At 45.6% G+C, this 23,318-nt stretch overlaps 1 protein-coding gene across 1 annotated transcript; it reads left to right on the forward strand.

Annotated features, from left to right (window-relative positions):
- The first annotated feature begins 1,783 nt into the window (after positions 1 to 1,783).
- Positions 1,784 to 20,495, forward strand: LOC306747572 (Golgi apparatus protein 1-like). Its single transcript, XM_079230631.1, has 26 exons — positions 1,784 to 2,149; positions 5,884 to 5,913; positions 7,092 to 7,178; positions 7,295 to 7,510; positions 9,166 to 9,369; positions 10,266 to 10,337; positions 10,408 to 10,594; positions 11,569 to 11,786; positions 12,006 to 12,127; positions 12,652 to 12,753; positions 13,160 to 13,313; positions 13,933 to 14,070; positions 14,269 to 14,355; positions 14,463 to 14,525; positions 14,756 to 14,869; positions 15,196 to 15,284; positions 15,922 to 16,039; positions 16,275 to 16,367; positions 16,945 to 17,082; positions 17,196 to 17,319; positions 17,408 to 17,550; positions 17,641 to 17,742; positions 18,515 to 18,622; positions 18,942 to 19,062; positions 19,180 to 19,286; positions 20,094 to 20,495. Exons 1-26 carry the CDS (start codon positions 1,787 to 1,789, stop codon positions 20,259 to 20,261), a joined length of 3,468 nt encoding a protein of 1,155 aa, XP_079086757.1. The 5' UTR covers positions 1,784 to 1,786; the 3' UTR covers positions 20,262 to 20,495.
- Positions 20,496 to 23,318: the final 2,823 nt, after the last annotated feature.

Consider the following 23,318-nt stretch of genomic DNA (forward strand, 5'->3'; position numbering starts at 1 on the left):
CTGAGGGGTCGGTGGCAGCAGCTGAACAGAGAAGCTCTTCAGCCGCGTTTCTCCTTCAGACAATGTGATGACCTGATGACGTCTTTAGTCGTTCAGCCTTTTACGGTTTGTTTCCTCTCAACCTGTCCCGGGGGGATGACCCGTGTCACCCACGGGTCTCAGTTCACCGTCCTGCTGCCGCATATACTCACGAGAGCACCAAACGTGGATCCATCCGCCGCTTAAAATAGTCCCTCAACAAATACATTATGTCCTCCGGTTGGTTAAATTGAAAACTAAAGCTGTTTAAACCTTTTAAAAACAACCTCTTTTTAGGCCTTTTCCTTGAAAATGTCATACTCAAACTACAAAGGGTGTATCTCTGCAACCACTAGGGCTGTTTGAATACTGTTACTGGTTAAGAGTAAATGAGGGATTGGTTTTTAAAATGACTGAGACTGATTTTCACATAAATATGAAGCTATATATTTTGTGAGCCGTTTTATTATTATTATTATTATTATTTAAGATGTGCGTCATTAGAAGGAACCGACAGACCAACTCTTTGTTTTCGGCCTTTTGGATTTGTAAAACCTGAAGAGGGAACCTGTTTCTGCTCGTTTGAACACGACCCATCACTCAACGCCGCTATCAGGAGAGTCTGATGTATTGTTTTGTCTGTGATTTCTGAAGAGAAAATGCAAGAGGATCTTCTCCAGAGACAAACTGGATTTCTCTGCTGTCGCTTCCTGTGAGTCAGCTGACGTCTGGAACAGCTGACGGCTCCTTTTCATCCGTTTGTTTCGTTCATTCAGACAAACATTAATCAGCTTAACTCATCAGATTCATTCAGTGAATATAAAGACGTCCACAAAGAAAAACTGTTTCCCAGAGATGAGGTCCCCGATTGTTCGTGGTCTGCAGACACGGAGCGCTTTCAGTTCATGACAAGATACAACGGAATATATTAAAATAGAATTTTAGCTTTGCAAGATAAATAAATAAAATGACTAACTCTGATAGTGGGATGGATGTTTGGCTGCTGGAGAAACAGAAAAAGCCTCCCAGCAGCTGGCAGCTCTAAACTGGGAGGATTTATGGCTCTGACTGGTTCCCATTTTACTCAGCTGCTCAAATGGGGAGAACACGCACACACACACGCACACACACACACACACGCACACACACGCACACACACGCAAGCACGCGCGCACACGCACACACACACGCACACACACACACACTCTTCCAGTACAGTTTAAAATCTAGTTTTATCAGCTTTTAACACAAACCACATGTCACATTTTTACCATCAAAACAAAAGTAAAGAAAACAATACAAATAAATAAATAACAGGAAAGTAAGTAAAAGCTAAACCAAAACAAAAACAAATAAACAAAACGTTTCAGTTTTGTTTATTTCAGACTCAACAAAATGTCCGTAATAAATAAATGTGCATTTTTCAAAAACATATTCCATGGTAAGAATGTGAACCTAGAATACTCTGTTGAACACTTCTTTAACTTAAATGTAATGTATTTGTCTTTCTTCTAAATTAATATATTAATAAATGAAAATGTTTAAATTCAGACTTTGTATTCTTTGGTGGTAAATAATTATTTAATTGCATATTTTCCACGGTAACAATGTCTGATACTAGCGTACAACTATACGATTGTAAATAAACATTGTACATAAAATGACCGGAAGTGGTGTCCTTCCTCTGGCGTGAAACGCTCTTATTGCGAAACTCTGGGACCGGAAGTGATGCAGCCTCATCAGCATCAGCTTGTCAGTTGGTGCGAAGATGGCGGCGTACAGTTACTCTCGGCTGCTGCCGCTGCTGCTGTGCTCCGTGTGTCTCTGCGGCTTCGGCTCCTCCGTCCCCGGCTCGAAGGCGGCCGGCGGCCCGGAGGCCGAGCCCGAGCCGCCCAACCTCCGGCCCGCGGACCCCCCGGACCAGGATGCACCTGCCGCCGCCGCTGACGATGCCGCCGCTGTCGCCGCCGCTGCAGCGGCTCCGGTCGCCGCGGCCTCGCCGCCGCGGAGGGCGACCGGCTGGAAGCTGTCGGAGGAGGAGGCCTGCCGGGGGGACCTGTCCCGCCTTTGCCCCAAACACACCTGGAGCAACAACCTGGCCGTGCTGGAGTGCCTGCAGGACCGCAGAGAGGTGAGCGGCCGCCCGGGAGAGTGATGGGTGACGCTGGGTGATGATGGGTGCATCTCCTGGGCGGTGCGCCCATCATCGGGACGACACACCCAGCATCACCCAGCTGGGTCCTCTGATGCAGATGTGAAAACATCCACACCTGCGTCAGTGTCCGAGCAGCGCACGCGCACGCGCGCAGGGTTAAATTGAAGGCACCACATTCAAATTTGCTCGTTTTTGTTTCTTACCGTCATGTCATCTCTCTTTTATGTTTCAAATAATTCATAATAATTAAATAATTGTATTGTTTCTGTTTTTACCATTTAAAGTGCCTTTTTTTTTTTTTTAAAGCAAATCAATGTATTCTTATTATTATTAGTCATCTACGTTCTCCTCTTGATTTCATTCCTCCAGAAGCTACAAATATTTTCTACAAAATGTTTATACGATGCAAGATTATAGCGGAGTAATTGTACACTTTCACAGATATAAGCAGTTTTCTTTTTATTGGGAAAAACAATGTTTCACATGCTGCAGAACCGGCTGCAATGTTGGAGTCAAATCAACAGTGATTACAGGTGGATACTTTATAGATATAGAGATAGATATAGATATAGATATATAGATATAGATATATAGAGATATAATTAGTCCTGTCTCACTGCATGAGTTGCTGACTTATTTATTTATTTAACATCTTGGGTTTAGATGTTAGTTCATGTATTAAACGCTGCAGTCAAGATTATAGTATAAACAAGTAATGCTTTGATAATCAATTTAATTGTTTATCAAACATTACAAGCTTTTTATTTATCTGTTTTAATATCTAATCATAAACTGAGTGTCTCTGACGACATCGCTCCAGGAACTCGTGATTGTTTTGGACCTTTTTATAAACTAAATATCTAATTATATAAATGCATGAATCGACACAGTTGCAGGCTTGTGTTGCACTGGAAGCAGCCAGTTCTACTGGAAACCCACCAGTGCAAACTGGTATTGTTGAGGGAATGGTTTGAGTGCTGGAGGTTGTCTCAGAGAGGCAATCATCAACCTGAGGAGGTGTCAGCTGACTGCGCATCCAGCCGCCAGGTGACGCCTCCGCCAGGTTGATCATTACCTCCTGACACTTCCTGCTTCTGGGTGAGAAATAGTTTCTTCTTCCTTTTGGACTCTCATTTTGTAAGTCAGTGTTTTTAGTTTTGTTTGTGTGCTGAATTAGTTTTGTAGTCCAGTTGTTTAGTTCAGGCGTGCAGCCAGGAAGCTCCTCTCAGGAATGACTTCAGACGCACGTCAACCATGATGATGGAGTTCTCTCGGAACCTCCGCACTGAAGGAACCTCCCTTCTGCAGTTATTTCAACAAAAACACCATCTTTTCCTGACCTAACCAAGTATTTTACGATCTTTTCCTAAACCTAACTGTTTTCCGATCTATTTTTAAACCTAGCTAAGTAGTTAAGTTTCCTCAACCTAACTAAGTATTTTACGATCTTTTCCTCAACCTAACTAAGTAGTTCACGATCTATTTTTAAACCTAAGTAGCTGTTTCCTAAACCTAACTATGTAGTTTACGATCTTTTCCTCAACCACGCATAACAATAAACATAGACATAGAATAAAACCGTGAAAACAATAAACATAAATAAGGATACGTTGCAGTATGTTTGTGTGATCATTCCTCACCGATTTTTCATTCACTGATTATAAAACGGCAACTTTAGGTTTCAACGACGTCAACATGCTGAACCCCTGAGAGCTTTACCTGGTGGCACACACACACACACACACACACACACACACACACACACACACACACACACACACACACACACACACACACACACCTCCAGCCTTTGAGCGATGCCCTCTTTACTGAGATAATTACATCGCTTCAACTCCATGAACAGCTGTGGCCTCCTGAAGAGGGAAATGGCTCTTATAAACCTGAGTCTTCTCCAGGGAAAGACACACACACACACACACACACACACACACACACGCACACACGGCAGTAAAGCAGTGTGCGGTCACAGGACCGTTTGAGTATTTATTTGTGGTGGTTTGCACCCTGAGGATCCGACACATGAGCAGCGACGCCGTGGTTATAAACTAACTGCCAGACAGGAAGTCACTCGACTCGCCGCCATCAACCAACCGGCCGGCGGACGTCACATGACGATAAGATGAGGCTGTATTGATCTGCAGAGGGGGAATACAGACAGAAATAAGTCCAGATACATAAAGTCAAACGTAATTGCAGAGCGGCTTCAGTCTGCAGGCGACTTTCATGCGTTTAGGTTTTGTCCTGATTGATTCTCAAGTGTTCAGGAGATGAATCTCCGGGTTCATTTCACCAACTGGTTTGTCGAGATAGAAACTGGATCGAATAAAAGACGACGAGTGGAGACGAGAGGAAGTCAAAAAAGTAGTTAATTACTGAATTCTTATTATTTTGTTTCAGGCCTCTAAATGCCTTTTTTTTTAAGTTATCTTAAAAAAAAAAAACCTGTTTTAAAAGTTATAAAAGTTTTCTTTTCTTCTTCTCCTGTAATATTTTAATATGAATTCATCCATGTAAAGCACGTTGTTTTGGATAGCGCTTTACATAATAAAGTGTATTATTATTATTATTATTATTATTATTATTGTTGATGATAAATGTTTTTGAAATTAAACATTTCATGCACTTTAAATTTGGGTGAAAATACTCAAACGACACCTTACATATGATTAGTGTACATCACATTATTATATGTAATCATACAGTATTCGTATCTTATCATGCGCTCTCTCCTGTGAGTGATGCAGCGTGCAGCTCCCTGTCTGTCCGCCGCTGATCTCTCATTCTGCTGCAGAAAACTGAGAAACATTGCGTGCGTCCTGAAGACGTCTGCTGGTTACGCAGACTCTCACTTTCCCTTTCCTTACATTGTTTTTAAACTCCTCTTACACCGTCAAGGTCGCATGTCTTATACGACGACTCCAAAAGCTCTCAAAGCTCCACTTTGTGACTCCAGCTGTGTCCGTGCAGGAAGCGCGTAAAAGCCACCCGGCCGAGGAGCCGAAAGAGGCTAAAGATGGCTAATGCTACAGCGGCTCCCTCTGGGTTCACGCCTCCCTCTTTCCACGGTACGAAGTCCCTGTCGCTGGTTCGGTTCTGGTGCCGCGGGCCTCAAAGGCGTTTTGTTTCCGCGGCGGCACGCGGACAGTAAATCTACAATAGAGCTTTTTGTTTGCGCTGCGCGGGCAGAGGTTCACTCTGTCACATTAGCTCCTCTGTGGGATTTGGTCACATGACTCCCCGAGCAGTCGGACGCACAACTGGCCTCTGTTTCCTCCGTGGTCCGTCCTCTGCCTTTGATGTGGATGGAGCAGTTAATCAATAACTCAATGTGGTCCTTTCCGTTTCCTCTGCTTCTGTTCCTCTGAAACTTTGAGAGGAAACGACACTTTGAAATCGGAAGAGGGCGTTTTATTTATTTTATTTATGTTTTACTGCCGAGTGACGTGGCTTTGAGGAGCTTCTCCTGCTGCGTTTCCCTCTGATGGTCCAGGATGTTGTGGGAGTCTGAAGAGCTTCTGCTGCTTTGTTCATCCCAAATATACGAAGGTGTGGGAGGACCGTATTGTGTGTGTGTCTCTTTTAACGAGTCACATGCACACACATCTTGTGTTTTCTCCTATTTTCTAGCGCGACATCTTTGCCCCGAGTGTGACGTTTGACTTCTTTCTTTCTCTCTTTTCTCTCTGCAGGAATCTGAGATCGCTCCCGACTGTAACCATGTAAGTGTTTGAATAAAACCCCTAAAGTTAAAGGTTCCTCACAGCGACTTTAAGCCACATTGTGAATGCAGGACTTGTTCTTCACCTGCGACCCTCTTATAAAGTAGAGGAAGAATCCTCAAAGTCTGAGGTGAAGCTCGTCTCTGGAGGACGAACCTTCAGTTACCGGGTTTATAACACAAGGTGGATGGGCCACTTAGACTGTCTTTATTACAGCACCGGCTGCAATTTACATGTCTCACACACACACACACACACACACACTCTGTTATTTTCTGGGCGGTCTGACTGTTGCAGTCCAGGAAACAACAATACAAAGGACAGAACGCGTCCTCACATAATTAAAGCCCTCCGACGTGACGGTTGTCGTTGGTTTTCGGGATGCGGTTCAAGAGGCTCTCCAGCTCCGAAGCATTGTCCTCATAGTTTAATGATTTAGTGATTAACCGTGGGAGGACCCGTCTCTTTTGTCCCCGGGCCTGAAGTATATATTTTCTTGAGTCTATTTATTTAGACGCCAGTGCACCGCCTGTTCAAATCCTTCCTGCTGGGAACGGGGAGAAGTAGGTCACCGTCATTAGCTCACAGCTAGCTATTTGGGACCGAGCTATTGAGAGGAAGAAAAGCGTCAATTCTGAGAGTTACATTGCTGACGCTTGAAATGTTTGAGATTAGTGTGATGTAACATCTCCGGTCTCTCTTCTGTGGACTGTAGCCAGGTGTTAAAGCTGCATTCTCTCTCCTGACCACCAGGGGGCGACTCCTCTGGTTGTATAGAAGTCTATGCTTCATGTGTTAAAGCTGCATTCTCTCTCCTGACCACCAGGGGGCGACTCCTCTGGTTGTATAGAAGTCTATGCTTCATGTGTTAAAGCTGCATTCTCTCTCCTGACCACCAGGGGGCAACTCCTCTGGTTGTATAGAAGTCTATATAAATGACTCTACTTCTCTTGATGTATTCCCTCAGTAAACATTGTAAACATGAGTTTATGTCTCAATCTCTAGTTTCAAGTCTTCTTCAATACAGCATGATGTTCATTTAGTACATTATGGTCATTTAGAGTCAAACAGACCATAAAGGGGACGCTTTAGGGCGGATACCGCGCTTTACCCAGCATGCCGTTCGACATAACCTCTCCTCAACAGTGTGTGAGCTGAATGTTGTTCCTCTCTCTCAGCTGCTGTGGAACTATAAACTCAATCTGACCACAGACCCAAAGTTTGAGTCGGTGGCCACGGAGGTCTGCAAGAGCACCATCGCTGAGGTCAGTGGGTTCCACTTCCTGTCCAGCTTAATGGAGTTATTGTCATCTTTAACCATCACGTCTCCTGAGTGAAGCGAGTGTTAGAGTCCGTCCCCTTTGACCCGTCACACCTGCAGATAAAGGAGTGCAACGAGGAGGAGCGGGGGAGGGGCTTCCTGGTGTCCTGCCTGGTGGATCACCGCGGCAACGTCAGCGAGTACCAGTGCAACCAGTACATCACCAAGATGACCAGCATCGTCTTCAGCGACTACCGGCTCATCTGTGGCTTCATGGACAAGTGCAGAGAAGACATCAACAGCCTGCACTGTGGCAGCATCAACGTGGGCCACAAGGTGGGGGGGGGAGGGGTTAAATGTGTGTGTGGGGGGGGGGGGGGGGGGGGTGTAAATGTGTGTGTGTGTGGGGGGGGGGGGGGGGGGGTAAATGTGTGTGTGTGTGTGTGGGGGGGGGGGGGGGGGGGGTAATGTGTGGGTGTGTGTTATTGGTGTGTGGTAATATCTATGTGTGGTAATGCGTGTGTGTTATTGGTGTGTGGTAATATGTATGTGTGTTATTGTTGTGTGTGTTGTAATGTGTGTGTGTGTGTGTGGTAGTGTGTGTGTGTGTGTGTGTGTGTGTGTGTGTGTGTGTGTGTGTGTGTGTTATTGGTGTGTGGTAATATGTATGTGTGTTATTGTTGTGTGTGTTGTAATGTGTGTGTGTGTGTGTGTTATTGGTGTGTGGTAATATGTATGTGTGTTATTGTTGTGTGTGTTGTAATGTGTGTGTGTGTGTGTGTGTGTGTTATTGGTGTGTGGTAATGTGTGTGTGTGTGTGTGTGTGTGTGTGTGTTATTGGTGTGTGGTAATATGTATGTGTGTTATTGTTGTGTGTGTTGTAATGTGTGTGTGTGTGTGTGTTGTTGGTGTGTTGTATTGTGTGTGTGTGTTATTGGTGTGTTGTAATATGTGTGTGTGTGTGTGTGTTATTGGTGTGTTGTAATATGTGTGTGTGTGTGTGTTATTGGTGTGTTGTAATATGTGTGTGTGTGTGTGTGTGTGTGTGTGTTGTTGGTGTGTTGTATTGTGTGTGTGTGTGTGTTGTTGGTGTGTTGTAATATGTGTGTGTGTGTGTGTGTGTGTGTGTGTGTTGTTGGTGTGTTGTATTGTGTGTGTGTGTGTGTGTGTGTGTGTGTGTGTGTTATTGGTGTGTTGTAATGTGTGTGTGTGTGTGTGTGTTATTGGTGTGTGGTAATATGTGTGTGTCTGTGTGTGTTATTGGTGTGTTGTAATGTGTGTGTGTGTGTGTGTGTGTGTTGTTGGTGTGTTGTATTGTGTGTGTGTGTGTGTGTGTGTGTTGTTGGTGTGTTGTAATATGTGTGTGTCTGTGTGTGTTATTGGTGTGTTGTAATATGTGTGTGTGTGTGTGTGTGTGTGTGTGTGTGTGGTAATATGTGTGTGTTATTGGTGTGTGTGTGTTATTGGTGTGTGTGTGGTAATATGTGTGTGTGTTATTGGTGTGTTGTAATATGTGTGTGTGTGTGTGTGTGTGTGTGTGTGTTATTGGTGTGTGGTAATATGTGTTATATTATTAGCTAAAATGATCTGTTTTTATTTTCCGCTATTCTGCTTTAATCCATATTTGTTGCCTTTTAACCTTTTTTATAAAAACAACATTTTCAATATAGTTAAGCAGTGAATGTTTCGGGCTTTTATTGTGAAAGGTTGGAAGGAAGGCGTGAATCTGGTCCTGAAAGAATAGTCCTTCTTGGTTCTTGTGTTGTTGAAAACTTAAAGCTACGTTTTTATTCTGTTGTTGGTTGATGCCGAAATGTCAGAAAGAAATCGAAGAAACTGTAATATTTATATACAGAAAAAGGGCTTAAAGCTCACAAATCAACAAGTTTGGATTTTAAAGGTACGATCTTACTCGTTCTCTCTGGTTCCGGTTGCGAGTTCTCGTTCTTTGCGACTCACCTCCTCTTCCTCCTCCTCCTCTTCCTCGGCAGGACGTCCACTCCCAGGGCGAGGTCATCGCCTGCCTGGAGAAGGCGCTGGTGAGGGAGGCGGAGCAGCCGGAACGCGTCCGTCCAATCAGAGAGGAGTGTCAGAGGGCGATCCTGCGGGTGGCGGAGCTGTCGTCGGACGACTTTCACCTCGACCGCCATCTTTACTTCTCCTGCAGAGACGACCGCGAGAGGTTCTGTCAGAACGTGAGCAAGAGTTTTATTAAATGTGTGTCTAAAAAAAGTTTCAATAATATGACCATATTTATGAGTCGCAACACAAAAACTATGTTGACAACTTTATTACAATTTACTCAAACCAAAAGGCACGAATTTGAAAACTAAAATATTTTTTATTGGTTCTTCCCTGTTGCAGTACTACTGGTTGTTGTAGAAGTCTATGCTTCATGTGTTAAAGCTGCATTCTGTCTCCTGACCACCAGAGGGTGGCGACTCTGGTTGTATAGAAGTATATGCTTCATGTGTTAAAGCTGCATTCTCTCTCCTGACTAGCAGGGGGCAACTCCTCTGGTTGTATAGAAGTCTATGCTTGTGTTAAAGCTGCATTCTCTCTCCTGACCACCAGAGGGTGGCGACTCTGGTTGTATAGAAGTATATGCTTTATGTGTTAAAGCTGCATTCTCTATTGACCACCAGGGGGTGACTCCTCTGGTTGTATAGAAGTACATGCTTCATGTGTTGAAGCTGCATTCTTTCTATTGACCACCAGGGGGCGACTCCTCTGGTTGTATAGAAGTATATGCTTTATGTGTTAAAGCGGCATTCTCTCTCCTGACCACCAGGGAACTATTCCTCTGGTTGTATAGAAGTCTATGCTTTATGTGTTAAAGCGGCATTCTCTCTCCTGACCACCAGGGAACTATTCCTCTGGTTGTATAGAAGTCTATGCTTTATGTATTAAAGCTGCATTCTCTATCCTGACCACCAGGGGGGGACTCCTCTGGTTGTATAGAAGTCTATGCTTCATGTGTTGAAGCTGCATTCTCTCTCCTGACCACCAGGGGGCGACTCCTCTGGTTGTATAGAAGTCTCTTGACGTATTCCCTCAGTAAACATTGTGAACATGACCTCTTCTCCTCCAGACTCAGGCCGGAGAAGGGAAAGTCTACAAGTGTCTGTTCAACCACAAGTTCGAGGAGGCCATGTCAGAGAAGGTACGAGCACCCATCGTTTAGGGATCATGGGCGCGCTTGTTTTCGGTCTCTAACCCCTCCCGTCCCCCAGTGCCGTGACGCCCTGACCACCCGCCAGAAGCTGATCTCTCAGGACTACCGAGTCAGTTACTCTCTGGCCAAAGCCTGCAAGGCGGACCTGAGGAAGCAGCGCTGCAGCCTGGACTCCAACCTGCCGCGGGCCCGCGAGGCCCGGCTGTCCTACCTGCTGCTGTGCCTGGAGGCGGCGGTGCACCGCGGTGAGTTCAGGGCCCTGCGTTTCCTCTAAGACGATTACGCAATGTTTTCCATTAATAGAAGAAAATAAAAGCTCCAGACTTTTCACTTCACCGCATCCTTGTTCCCGTGAGATGGTACGTTATCACGTCAGTGACAGACAACACTTCTACTTCAAAAACGATAATGCAAAATTTGGTATCTACCATTTTATTCATAAATTCCACTGCTTTTGTGAACCTAAGACCTTTTGGTAAACCAATTTCCATCACCAACACAGTTCGACCACATGAGTAAAATTATGTTTTCACAACTTCCAAAATAGAGATTACATTTTTCAGCTTTAGGGTCATATTATCACTTTATACTTGTGTCTTAAGACAATGGAGCCTCATTATATAGAGAGCTGAGATTGTTCTGCAATTATTGATGTAACACATGGGTATGTATCTTATATGCAAGTGCCTTTTTAAAAAGGTGAATTTAAGAAATTATTAAAAAATCGAGAAAATTACCTCAGAGGGTTAAAAAAACCCAGCTGATTTAAAGCTGCAGGAAGCTGTCAGCAAAAACAATCTTGATAAAGTCATTATTAGTGTTTAGTAGTTAAACAGCTCGATGTTTTATTTTCTGATGTTTTTGGAGACCAAAACAGCTAAAAGAAGAATACATCATTGGACTTAATTAAGTTATTCCATACGAATATGATATTTTTTCATAATTGTGTGCATAGTTCCGTGTTTTATACAATGGAGGAACATTGTAACCCAGCATTATTTTTCTTGTAATGTCGCCCCAGACTCATAATACTGCAAAAAATATACATAATGCAATACTGTCCTCTGGACCATGTGGCTCAATCACCACGATTACACATTAAAATGACTAAATGATTAAAATAAATACAAATACGTTACATTGTTTATCGTCATAATGTTATGCAATGAAATGCCAGCTGTGGTGTGGAGTGTGCGGCTGACGGTTCGATCCCGCGCAGGCCGCCCGGTGAGCGGCGAGTGCCAGGGCGAGATGCTGGACTACCGGCGGATGCTGATGGAGGACTTCTCCCTGAGCCCGGAGATCGTGCTGCACTGCCGGACGGAGATCGAGGCGCACTGCTCCGGGCTGCACCGCAAGGGCCGCACGCTGCACTGCCTCATGAGGATCGGGCGCGGGGACCGCGGCGCCGCCGTGGACAACGTCTGCCAGAGCGCCGTGAGTCACCGTTAAGCGGCCGGGTCGGGAGGAGAGAACGTTCTGTCTCCTGGCAAAAAGTTCTTTCAGTTTTTGAGGATATTCTGCAAGAGAATACTTGTTTTGGAAATGACAATGCTTCTGTTTTGTGGTGCAAACTTGTTCGTTCATGCATTGAATTTAAAGACGTATGAAATGGAATCCGGCCGCTGACGTTCGATGTTCCTCGTCGTTTTGCAGCTGCAGACTTTGATCCAGTCGGCCGACCCCGGAGCCGACTACCGGATCGACCGGGCGCTCAACGAGGCCTGCGAGTCCGTCATCCAGACGGCCTGCAAACACATCCGCAGCGGAGACCCCATGTGAGCGCGCACACACACACAGGCGCACACACACTTACACACATGCACACACACACACACACACACACACACACACACACACACGCACGAGCATGCACAATCGCACACACACCTGCACAATCGCACACACAAGCACAATCGCACACACACACACACGCACGAGCATGCACAATCTCACACACAAGCACAACCTCTCGCGCACACGCACACACACACACACGAACATATATAAACGCGCACAAATGCGGACACACGCACAAACACGCACGAACACACATGTGCGCACGCATTTGCACACACACAAACACACACGAGCACACACCAATAATATAACTAAATGTAAACACACCTGCACTGATGGACGCTCACCTTTTTTAATTTTGTATTTACACATTTAGCTCTTAGTAGTGATTTACAAAACACATATTTTTAATTGAATCCATTTGACTCCCAGTGAATGAGAATATAGCTGCTCTAATAGAGTGTGTGTGTGTGTGTGTGTGTGTGTGTGTGTGTGTGTGTAGGATCCTGTCGTGCCTGATGGAGCACCTGTACACGGAGAAGATGGTGGTGGACTGTGAGCACCGGCTGCTGGAGCTTCAGTATTTCATCTCCAGAGACTGGAAGTGAGTCTGACATTATTATATATTCTTTCATATTCCACAGCACACAAAGGGTTAAAGGGCACTTATGATTTTAAGATGAATAGTTTGACAACAATTATCTTTAATTTAAGATCCACTTTGGAATTTATGTGGAAGCACAACATGTCAAGCTCTTAAAGGGACAGTTCACCCCAAAATGAAAAAGACATACATTTCTCCTTTTACCTGTCGTGGTCATTATCAATAGATGATTGAGTTGGTTTGAATCCAAAACCATATAGATTGCTGGAATATAGAAGAAAGACTTTAATCTTTGACTTTAAATGTTGTTATCCCCCTCAGAAATCTAAATTAAAATCCTAAATAACGACTTTAATCTTCACTCAATGTTTTTCAAGCTGTTCTCTGGGGTGTAACGTGTCTGCAGGCTGGACCCCGTCCTGTATAAGAAGTGTCATGGCGACGCCGCTCGCCTCTGCCACACGCACGGCTGGAACGAGACCAGCGAGCTGATGCCGCCGGGCGCCGTCTTCTCCTGTCTGTACCGACACGCCTACCGCACCGAGGAGCAGGGCCGCCGGGTGAGGGCTCCATGCTCGCTCTGGCTCTCTCTGGTGTTTTTAAATTCTCCCAAATCGGATCAGTATTGATCCTGGTGACGGGTTGAATTGGTGCTGTGGGTTTAATCTGGTCTCTGATTGGCCGGAGGGGGCTTGTGTGATTTCCTGCTTCCAAAGCGACGACAGCAATTTACTTTGGGTGGAAATTCAGTCCACAATGGACCGGAGTCATTTATTACTTCACTACAAGCTCGTTGGTTAATGTGCACTTTCACTGGTATATAAATAAAATAGATAAATAAATAAAAACATAAATGGATGAATTAAATAAATAGATTAGTAGTACATAAATAAATGCAACAACTTGTGTAGGAGCCATTAGTTATGTCTGTGTATTTTATTTTGGTAGTGTGTATTTTATTATGATAGTCTATATATGGGGCACAGGTCACGTTTTTTACCGCAAGCAACACTTCAGGAGACCAAGAATGTACAAATTGTATAATCCTGCAATATAATTAAATGGGAACCTCGCCCAACGAGCGAGTAAGAAACATGAACTCCTCCCGCGCCCAGCCGAGTAACTAGACGGAGATCAGTCACTACAACTTGTATGTATTTAATGTGTGTGTGTTTGCAGTTATCTCGGGACTGTAAAGTGGAGGTTCAGAGGATTCTCCACCAGAGGGCGCTGGATGTGAAGTTGGACCCCGAGCTGCAGAAACGCTGCATGACCGACCTCGGCAAGTGGTGCAGCGAGAAGACGGACGCTGGACAGGTGAGACGAACACCTGCATTCTCTCCACTGACCACCAGGGGACGACTCCTCTGGACCTTTGAGTAAACAAACATTGAAACAATTTAAACATCCTTTCAAGAAGGATTTTGCATGTTGTGGCCATTTTTAAATGTGTATCATGTATACATTGTGTGTGTGTGTGTGTGTGTGTGTGTGTGTGTGTGTGTGTGTGCGCAGGAGCTGGAGTGTCTGCAGGACCACCTGGAGGACCTGGTCTCGGCCTGCAGGGAGGTCGTGGGCAACCTGACCGAGCTGGAGTCAGAGGTCGTTCACATTAAGGCGACGTGGTGACGGTCAAGTGTGTGTGTGTGTCTGTGTGTGTGTGTCTCACCTGCACGCGTTGAACTTCCTGTTTCCTCTCCGTTCTGCAGGACATCCAGATCGACGCGCTGCTCATCCGGGCCTGTGAACCCGTCACTCAGGCGCACTGCCACGTGAGTGACGGAGAGATATATATATGTATATATATATATATATATATATATATATATATATGTATATGTATGTATGTGTGTATTCTGGCCGGATTAAGAATTCTGTGTAATGAAGCAGATTTTAGACTTCAGGTGTGTTTTTGTTTCCTTTTTAATGATGTTGTGTGTGTGTGTGTGTGTGTGTGCGTGTGCGTGTGCGTGTGCGTGTGCGTGTGTGTGTGTGTGTGCAGGACGTAGCTGATATCCAGATCGATACAGGTGATCTGATGGAGTGCTTGGTGCAGAATAAACACCAGAAGGAGATGAACGAGAAGTGTTCGGTCGGCGTTACACACTTCCAGCTGGTCAGTTACCATGACAACATCACTTTAAGTTCTTCAATTAACAAAAACAAAAGTTCATGTGAAACTAACATTTAGTGGGTTTTTCAGGCCCGTTGAAATCTTACAGACCTAGAACAGATGTGGCTCAGACTTAAGGGTCTGTACAGCCTTGGTCGGGGTTTGATGGCTTTTCTTTAAGGTCATTATATGTTCTAGTAGTTCTGTGGAGAAACAGCTGTTGTTAAAGCTCTGCTCGTGTCTACACGGCTGAAGCTCTGAGTCCCTCGTGACGTTCAGCTGTACGGTGAGTCTGCTGTGGTTTAATATGAGTGATGCTCAACTTTCAGGTCCAGATGAAGGATTTCCGGTTCTCCTATAAGTTCAAGATGGCCTGTAAGGAGGACGTTCTCCGCCTGTGTCCAAACATCAAGAAAAAGTGAGTTCAGAGAACTGGAAACTCAAAGTTACTACAAGTAACTTTCATGTTGTTTGGACCTACCTGACTCCTCCCCCTCTGTAATGGAGTACCTGACTCCTCCCCCTCGGTAATGCCGTACCTGACTCCTCCCCCTCTGTAATGACGTACCTGACTCCTCCCCCTCGGTATTGGACGTACCTGACTCCTCCCCCTCTGTAATGCCGTACCTGACTCCTCCCCCTCGGTATTGGACGTACCTGACTCCTCCCCCTCGGTATTGGACGTACCTGACTCCTCCCCCTCTGTAATGGCGTACCTGACTCCTCCCCCTCTGTAATGACGTACCTGACTCCTCCCCCTCTGTAATGCCGTACCTGACTCCTCCCCCTCGGTATTGGACGTACCTGACTCCGCCCCCTCTGTAATGGCGTACCTGACTCCTCCCCCTCTGTAATGACGTACCTGACTCCTCCCCCTCTGTAATGGCGTACCTGACTCCTCCCCCTCTGTAATGACGTACCTGACTCCTCCCCCTCTGTAATGACGTACCTGACTCCTCCCCCTCTGTAATGACCTACCTGACTCCTCCCCCTCTGTAATGACCTACCTGACTCCTCCCCCTCTGTAATGACCTACCTGACTCCTCCCCCTGCAGGGTGGACGTGGTCATCTGCCTCAGCACCACGGTGAAGAACGACACGCTGCAGGAGGCCAAGGAGCAGCGGGTGTCACTGAAATGTCGTAAACAGCTGCGGGTGGAGGAGCTGGAGATGGTAACACACACACACACACACACACACACACACACACACACACACACACACACACACACACACACACACTCACACTCATCTGAACCCACACACAGAGCGTTTTCATACTTGGCCATGCAACAGTGTGTTGACCTTGAAATGAAAGTCTGCTTCCTGTGACCTTGAGGTGACCTCTGCTTCCTGTGACCTCTGCTTCCTGTGACCTCTGCTTCCTGTGACCTCTGCTTCCCCTCAGTCGGAGGACATCCGGTTGGAACCGGAGCTGTACGATCCCTGTAAGTCCGACATCAGCCGGCTGTGTCCCAACGTCGCCTTCGGGAACGCTCAGGTGAGGAGGACACGATGAAGAGTAGAGGAAGAGTTCTGTGATGTGTGTGTGTGTGTGTGTGTGTGTGTGTGTGTGTGTGTGTGTGTGTGTGTGTGGCGTTAAACTCCTCCTCCTCTTTCTCCTTCTTCTCCTGCTTCTTCTTCTCCTCTTTCTCCTCCTCATCCTCTCTTCTTCCTCCTCCCCTCTTCCTCCTCCTCTCCTCCTTCTCCTCTTCCTCCCTCGTCTCCTTCTCCTCCTCTTTCTCCTTCTCTTCTTTCTCCTCCTTTTCTTTTCCTCCTCCTCTTTCTCCTCGTCTCCTTCTCCTACTCTTTCTCCTTCTTTCTCCTCCTTCTTCTCCTCCTCTTTCTCCTCCTCGTCTTTCTCCTTCTTCTTCCTTCTCCTCCTTTTCTTTTCCTCCTCCTCTTTCTCCTCGTCTCCTTCTCCTCTTCTTTCTCCTCCTCTTCCTCCCTCATCTCCTTCTCCTCCTCCTTTCTCCTTCTTCTTCCTTTTCCTCCTCTTTCTCCTTCTCCTCCTCTTCCTCCTCCTTCTCCTCCTACATCTTCCTCTTCCTCCTCCTCTTCCTCCTCCTCCTCCCCAGATGATCGAGTGTCTGAAGGAGCAGAAGAAGCAGCTGAGTCAGCGCTGCCACCAGCGGATCTTCAGGCTGCAGGAGGTGGAGATGACCGACCCCGAGCTGGACTACCAGCTGATGAGGGTCTGCAAGCAGATGATCAAGGTGTGTGTGTGTGTGTGTGTGTGTGTGTGCGCGTGAGATCCGGGTCGAGAACAGTTTGTAACGGAGCGAGCACGTGGATAACTTTAGAGCCGTCTGATTGGTCGTCTCCTCAGCGGTTCTGCAGCGACGCCGACGCCCGCAGCGTCCTGCAGTGCCTGAAGCAGAACAAGAACAGCGAGCTGATGGACCCCAAGTGCAAACAGATGATCACCAAGAGGCAGATCACGCAGAACACGGGTCAGTTCAGAGCAGGAGGGCGGAGCCGGGGGGGAGTGCTCGCCTCCCGACTCACCTCCTCCTCTTCCTCCTCTTCCTCCTCCTCCAGACTACAGGCTGAACCCGGTGTTGAGAAAAGCGTGTCGAGCCGACATCCCGAAGTTCTGCCAGCCGATCCTGAACAAGGCGAGCGACGACGGCGAGCTGGAGGGTCAAGTCATCGGCTGCCTCAAGCTCAAATACGCCGACCAGGTGACGCTCCCGCCAGTCAAAGTCTTTCTTGCATGAGTTTCTCGTGGAGCGCCGGTCGGGTTTAACGGTGTGTTTCTGGCGCCGGTGCAGAGGTTGTCTCCAGACTGTGAAGACCAGATCAGAGTGATTCTCCTGGAGTCGGCGCTGGACTACAGACTCGACCCGCAGCTGCAGATGCACTGCACGGACGAGGTGAGCGCGCACACACACACACACACACACACACACACACTCACACTCACGCACACGCACACTCACACTCTCACACTCACACTCGTTTCTGTTCCCATCACTTCAGAGGACAGTGCATTGAGTTATTCATTCACTTTCATTTAAGGTGGATTTATTTATCTGAATCAAACTTTTACTTCCTGCTTTTTATTTCTGCCTTCATCATCGTCTTCTCTCACTCCTCACCCGTTTCCTCTTTTCTCTCCTCACCTGTTTTCTTTCTCCTGTTTCCTCTCCTTCTCCATCTTCTCTTGTTTCCTTTCCTATTCTTTCCTCCCCTCACCTGTTTCCTCCCCTTCCTTTCCACTCTCCTTTCATCCTTTCCTCTCCTCTTTCATCCTTTCCTCTTCTCTCACCTGTTTCCTCTCCTTTCCTCTCTTCTCGCCTCCTCTCTCCTGTTTCCTCCCCTTCTCCAACTTCTCTTGTTTCCTATCCTCTCCTCTCCTGTTTCCTCACCTGTTTCCTCTCCTCCTCTTCTTTTCTCTCTCCTCCTCTTCTTTCTTCTCTCCTCCTCTACTTTCCTGTCTCCTGTTTCCTCTCGTCTCACCTGTTTCATCTCCTTCTCAATCTTCTCTTGTTTCCTCTCCTCTCCGCTCTCCTGTTTCCTCTCCTTTCACGTTTCCTCTCCTTTCCTCTCTCCTCTCCTCTCCTCCTGTTTCCTTTCCTTTCTCCTGTTTTGTTTCCTCTCTCCTTTCCTCTCCTTTCACATGTTTCCTCCCTCCTCCTCCTGCAGATCTCCAGGTTGTGTGCGGAGGAGGCAGCCGCTCAGGAGCAGACCGGTCAGGTTGAGGAGTGTCTGAAAGTCAACCTGCTGAAAATCAAACAGGAAGCCTGTAAAAAGGTCAAATTATATTATTTATCAATCCCAAAAGTACCGCTGATGATCTTTAGCTCTGGAGATAAATAGATGGAGAGAGAGAGATTAAGTGAGTTGAGGTGTAATCTCTAGATGTTGTGTTATTCTTCATAATAATAATAATAATAATGTGGAGGTGAAGTTACTGAATCTACAGGGTCTACTTTCTTAGAAACCCTCCTCCGGGTGGTGCGTTCAGGTGTCCGTAGACTGTGGGATAGATGCGTTAATCACGTTTTTCTGAATCTCGCGACGTCATTTCGGTGCAGAGAAACTCATGGCCTTCCTCCCGTCTTCGCTGCAGGAAGTCCTGAACATGCTGAAGGAGAGCAAGGCGGACATCTTCGTGGACCCGGTCCTCCACACGGCCTGCGCTCTGGACCTCAAACACCACTGCGCCGCCATCACGCCCGGCAGGGGACGACGTGGGTTCTCTCACACGGCTCCACCGTTACATCTGGGCAGAACTACTGTCTCTGACGACTCTCCACTGTGTGTGTGTGTGTGTGTGTGTGTGTGTGTGTGTGTGTGTGTGTGTCCAGAGATGTCGTGTCTGATGGAGGCGCTGCAGGACAAGAGGGTTCGTCTGCAGCCGGAGTGCAAGAAGAGACTTCAGGACCGCATCGACATGTGGAGCTACGCCGCAAAGGTGAGACACCAGGAGGCCGTTGGGATTATTTATCTTAGTTTATGAAAGAATGTATATGAATCTAGAGGCATCTAATTTCATCTGAGGTAGATTTTAAATTAATGTATGTTTTACATCTTTAATTATCACCGTTCTGTTTATATATAAGCTCATTAGCTCACACTTAAAGGAATGTTTTTGGCATTTTGGTAAGTACACATTCATTTGCTAAAACTGCTAAAAGTAGCAAGTTAGCGGCAAAATGAAGCCACGGCAGAAGAGCCCAAAAAATGCAGTTCCTCAAATGGACACTTGCTTCATGTGTTAAAGCTGCATTCTCTCTCCTGACCACCAGGGAGCGACTCCTCTGGTTGTATAGAAGTCTATGCTTCATGTGTTAAAGCTGCATTCTCTCTTCTGACCACCAGGGGGTGACTCCTCTGGTTGTATAGAAGTCTATGCTTCATGTGTTAAAGCTGCATTCTCTCTCCTGACCACCAGGGAGCGACTCCTCTGGTTGTATAGAAGTCTATGCTTCATGTGTTAAAGCTGCATTCTCTCTCCTGACCACCAGGGGGGCGACTCCTCTGGTTGTATAGAAGTCTATATAAATGACTCTACTTCTCTTGATGTATTCCCTCAGTAAACATTGTAAACATGAGTTTATGTCTCAATCTCTAGTTTCAAGTCTTCTTCAATACAGCATGATGTTCATTTAGTAAATGATGGTCATTTAGAGTCCAACAGACCATAAAGGGGTGACGCTGCAGGACGAGTTGTCCTGACAACGTGTCACCACCATCCTAACCCGCCCCCTCCGTCCTGCAGGTGGCGCCGGCAGAGGGCTTCTCAGACCTGGCCGTGCAGGTGATGACGTCGCCCTCCAAGAACTACATCCTGCTCATGATCGCTCTGAGCGTGTGCGTCCTCTTCCTGGTGGGGCTGCTGTGCGGCCGCATCACCAAGCAGGTGACGAGAGAACTGAAGGACCGGTAGAGGACTGCCACGTCAAAAGACTCCACTCCTCGCACCTTCCTCCTCCTCCTCCTCCTCCACAGATGCCCGGGCTGTGAACCAGCCATCCTGCTCAGCGCCAGCGCCCTCTACTGGAGCTCCTCTGTTCGTTCGCTGCAGCTGAATATTTGCATCAAATGCAAAAGGGAATTAAAATAACTCACACACACAACTTCATTTGGGCATCTCCAAACGGTCTTTTTCTTGATGACCATCGTCCCCCTTTCCACCCAGGATGTTTTTCTGGGTCGTCCGGCATCTTCTAAGCACCCAAATAAGCGCTGTTCATGATGTGACTGATGGCTGCTGCTGCTTCTGAGGTCAAGACCCCCTCCCCCTGATGTTTAACTGAAGACTGGAGCATGTCGAGCAACAGGAAGTTTGTTTCCTTCCGAGCGACTTGCGGACGCCTGGAATCTCACACGGAGACTCGAACCTTTTGGGGTTTAGATCTTTGAGACCTTTTCTCTCCCCGTCCCCCCTGTCCTGGATCACGTCCCCGGTGAAGCTTTCCACCTCCACTTCTGGGTTCTTCTGGATGTTTTCAACACGTCGCCCCTCGTTCTCTGTTGCCTTCAAGGAACACGATCCGTCCCGTAACTCAGAGGCTTCGTCTTCTGCAGTTTATATCTGGACAAGCTGCCTGTGCACAAACGAGGTGGAAGTTATTCTCCATATGGATGAAAACCATTTAAAACTGCTGACAAATTTCCTTTTATTTTATTAAACCTGCACATCGAAAATGGTTTCCCTTCAGGCCCACGTTGTTGTTGTGTGTGTTTGTCTGCGTTTATGAGTATTTACACTCCTGCATGAACACCAATGGGAGATGAACTTCAGACGCGAGACAAAACACCGTCTGGAAACGATTTCAGTTTTTCTAAAATTTCCATTTTACACAGAAAAAGTTGAGAGAAAAGCCTTTTGTCTTAAAAGATAGCCTGGAGGCGATTAGCCTAGCTTAGCATAACAGCTGGAGGAGGCTTCGTAGCTAAAAGATCTTGTTTTCACTCACTTCAGACATCGTTATTGCAGCAGACAGTTCACAAGTCCAGCAGACCAACAACATTTTAGTGTGGATCGACTTCCTTAAACATGACGGCACCACCTAGTGGACTGGAAAAGCAATATTAGTATATTAAAAAATAAAGATACATTTGATACAATAATGTTACACAAAATGTAAAGATATATAAGAAGTTATTATAATAATGAAACAAACATAGGACATAATGTGTTGATCGGAGCCATGCTAGCTGTTTCCCTTTGCTTCCAGTCTTTATGCTAAGCTAAGCTAATGGCTCCAACAAACGGCTTGTAAACGTAAAGCTGCAGCCTTCAGCTGAGCTGTCCAACAGCAGAAATACGTTTTCTCTTCCATCATACATGTGACACACATGAGCAGTAATATCTGGACACGGTGACTTTAACCAGGCGGCGTCATCGAAATACTGTTATTATTTGATGCATTTTAGAGAAATGCAACAAAAAGTGATATGAAAGAAAAAAGGAAAGTTACAAAGAATGTTTGACTTTAACCAATTTTGGAAACTTAAATGGAAAATCTGTGTATTTTTATTTGACAGCATGTTTCTTTCTTTTCTTTTGCAGGCGAATTATTTCAAATGTAACTAAAGAGATGCAAACATTATTATTATTATTATTAATATCATTTTCTTCTTGAGGAATATTTAATTTTGCACTTTAACTCCACGTCGCAGGACAACGAGCCTCGTTCGTCTCCTTCGTTTGTGAAATAAAGGAGATTTCTAAAAAGTAACCTCAGCTTTCATTCTAGGAAATGTCTCGCAGCTTTTTGGTTGAAATATTAATATTTGTGAACGACATATAAACGGGATGTTTTCTGCTCATTTACAAAAATGTTGCTGATTATTTGTGAAAACTTTCTGGAGGTTTTTGAGCTTCGACAGGAAGCAGACGGACGTCTTCATAACCAGTTCTGTCTCTGATGAACAAACTTCATCGCTGTGCTTTTTCTTTAACATTCTCACGTGAAACGACGACAAGACGTTTATCTCTGGAGTTTGATTTTGCTGTACAGATCAAAATTTGTCAATTTAATAAAAGTGTCTGCTAATTTTTTGTATCTTTGACTCAACCTGAGTTTTTATTGTATTATTCATGTCAGTGGTTTAAAGTAACGCAAGGCAAGTTTATTTGTATCGCACATTTCAACAACAAGGCGATTCAAAGTGCTTCACATAAAACCTTTAAAAGCATCAAAACATAATGCAGAAGAAAACAAAAATTCATATTTATTTAAAAATAATTTCCATTTCCTGAATAAGTCACGTGGCCTACGAGCCTCGCTACGTGACCATGACAACATCAAAGACATACTGTTTAACTGTGGGTATTTATTTAATATTCTTTAACTCCCTGATTTGAACGTCTTCAGGCTCTTTCCTCATGAAATGAGACGTCGTTTCAAATAATCTATTAACTCTTGTTATTGAAGTCGTTTAAAAAAATAACTAACTAACTTAAACTATGTCGTCTTATGCAAAGTCAAAGCCAACAAAAACATCTGTACATACGTTTTTTTTCTTTTTCTTCATGTTATATATTAATTTACCGGTTAATAAATGATCAAAAACTAGATCATATCCAATAATGACAAAATGCACCGGTGCTTTTAAAACAACTCCAACGGCAGCACTACCGGTGGAAATGGGAGAAAGGCTTCTAGAATTACTGAGAGTGCAGTTGGCATTAAGTTATTGGGCTAATCTACAGGGCCTTTTATTATTATTTATTACAAATGCAAGTACTAGACATGCTGATTCACACTCCATACCAGTTGGTGGAGGTAATGCAACAAACAGTTGTTTGCCAACCGCCAAAAATCCTCAAAGAAGAAGAAGAAGAAGACCCGGATGTTGTTCCATTAGCAAAATGGCGGCTGCCGTCAGTAGAAATAGCAGCGCCTCGTTGTTGTGTTGATAAAGTGTGTTGCTCCTCTGACTCATCTCCCGGTAGCCTACAAAGATATTGAAGTTAGCTTAGCATGCTGGAAAC

This window comes from Taurulus bubalis (genome assembly GCF_910589615.1).
Source record: "Taurulus bubalis genome assembly, chromosome: 15".
In the NCBI taxonomy this organism is placed as follows: domain Eukaryota; kingdom Metazoa; phylum Chordata; class Actinopteri; order Perciformes; family Cottidae; genus Taurulus; species Taurulus bubalis.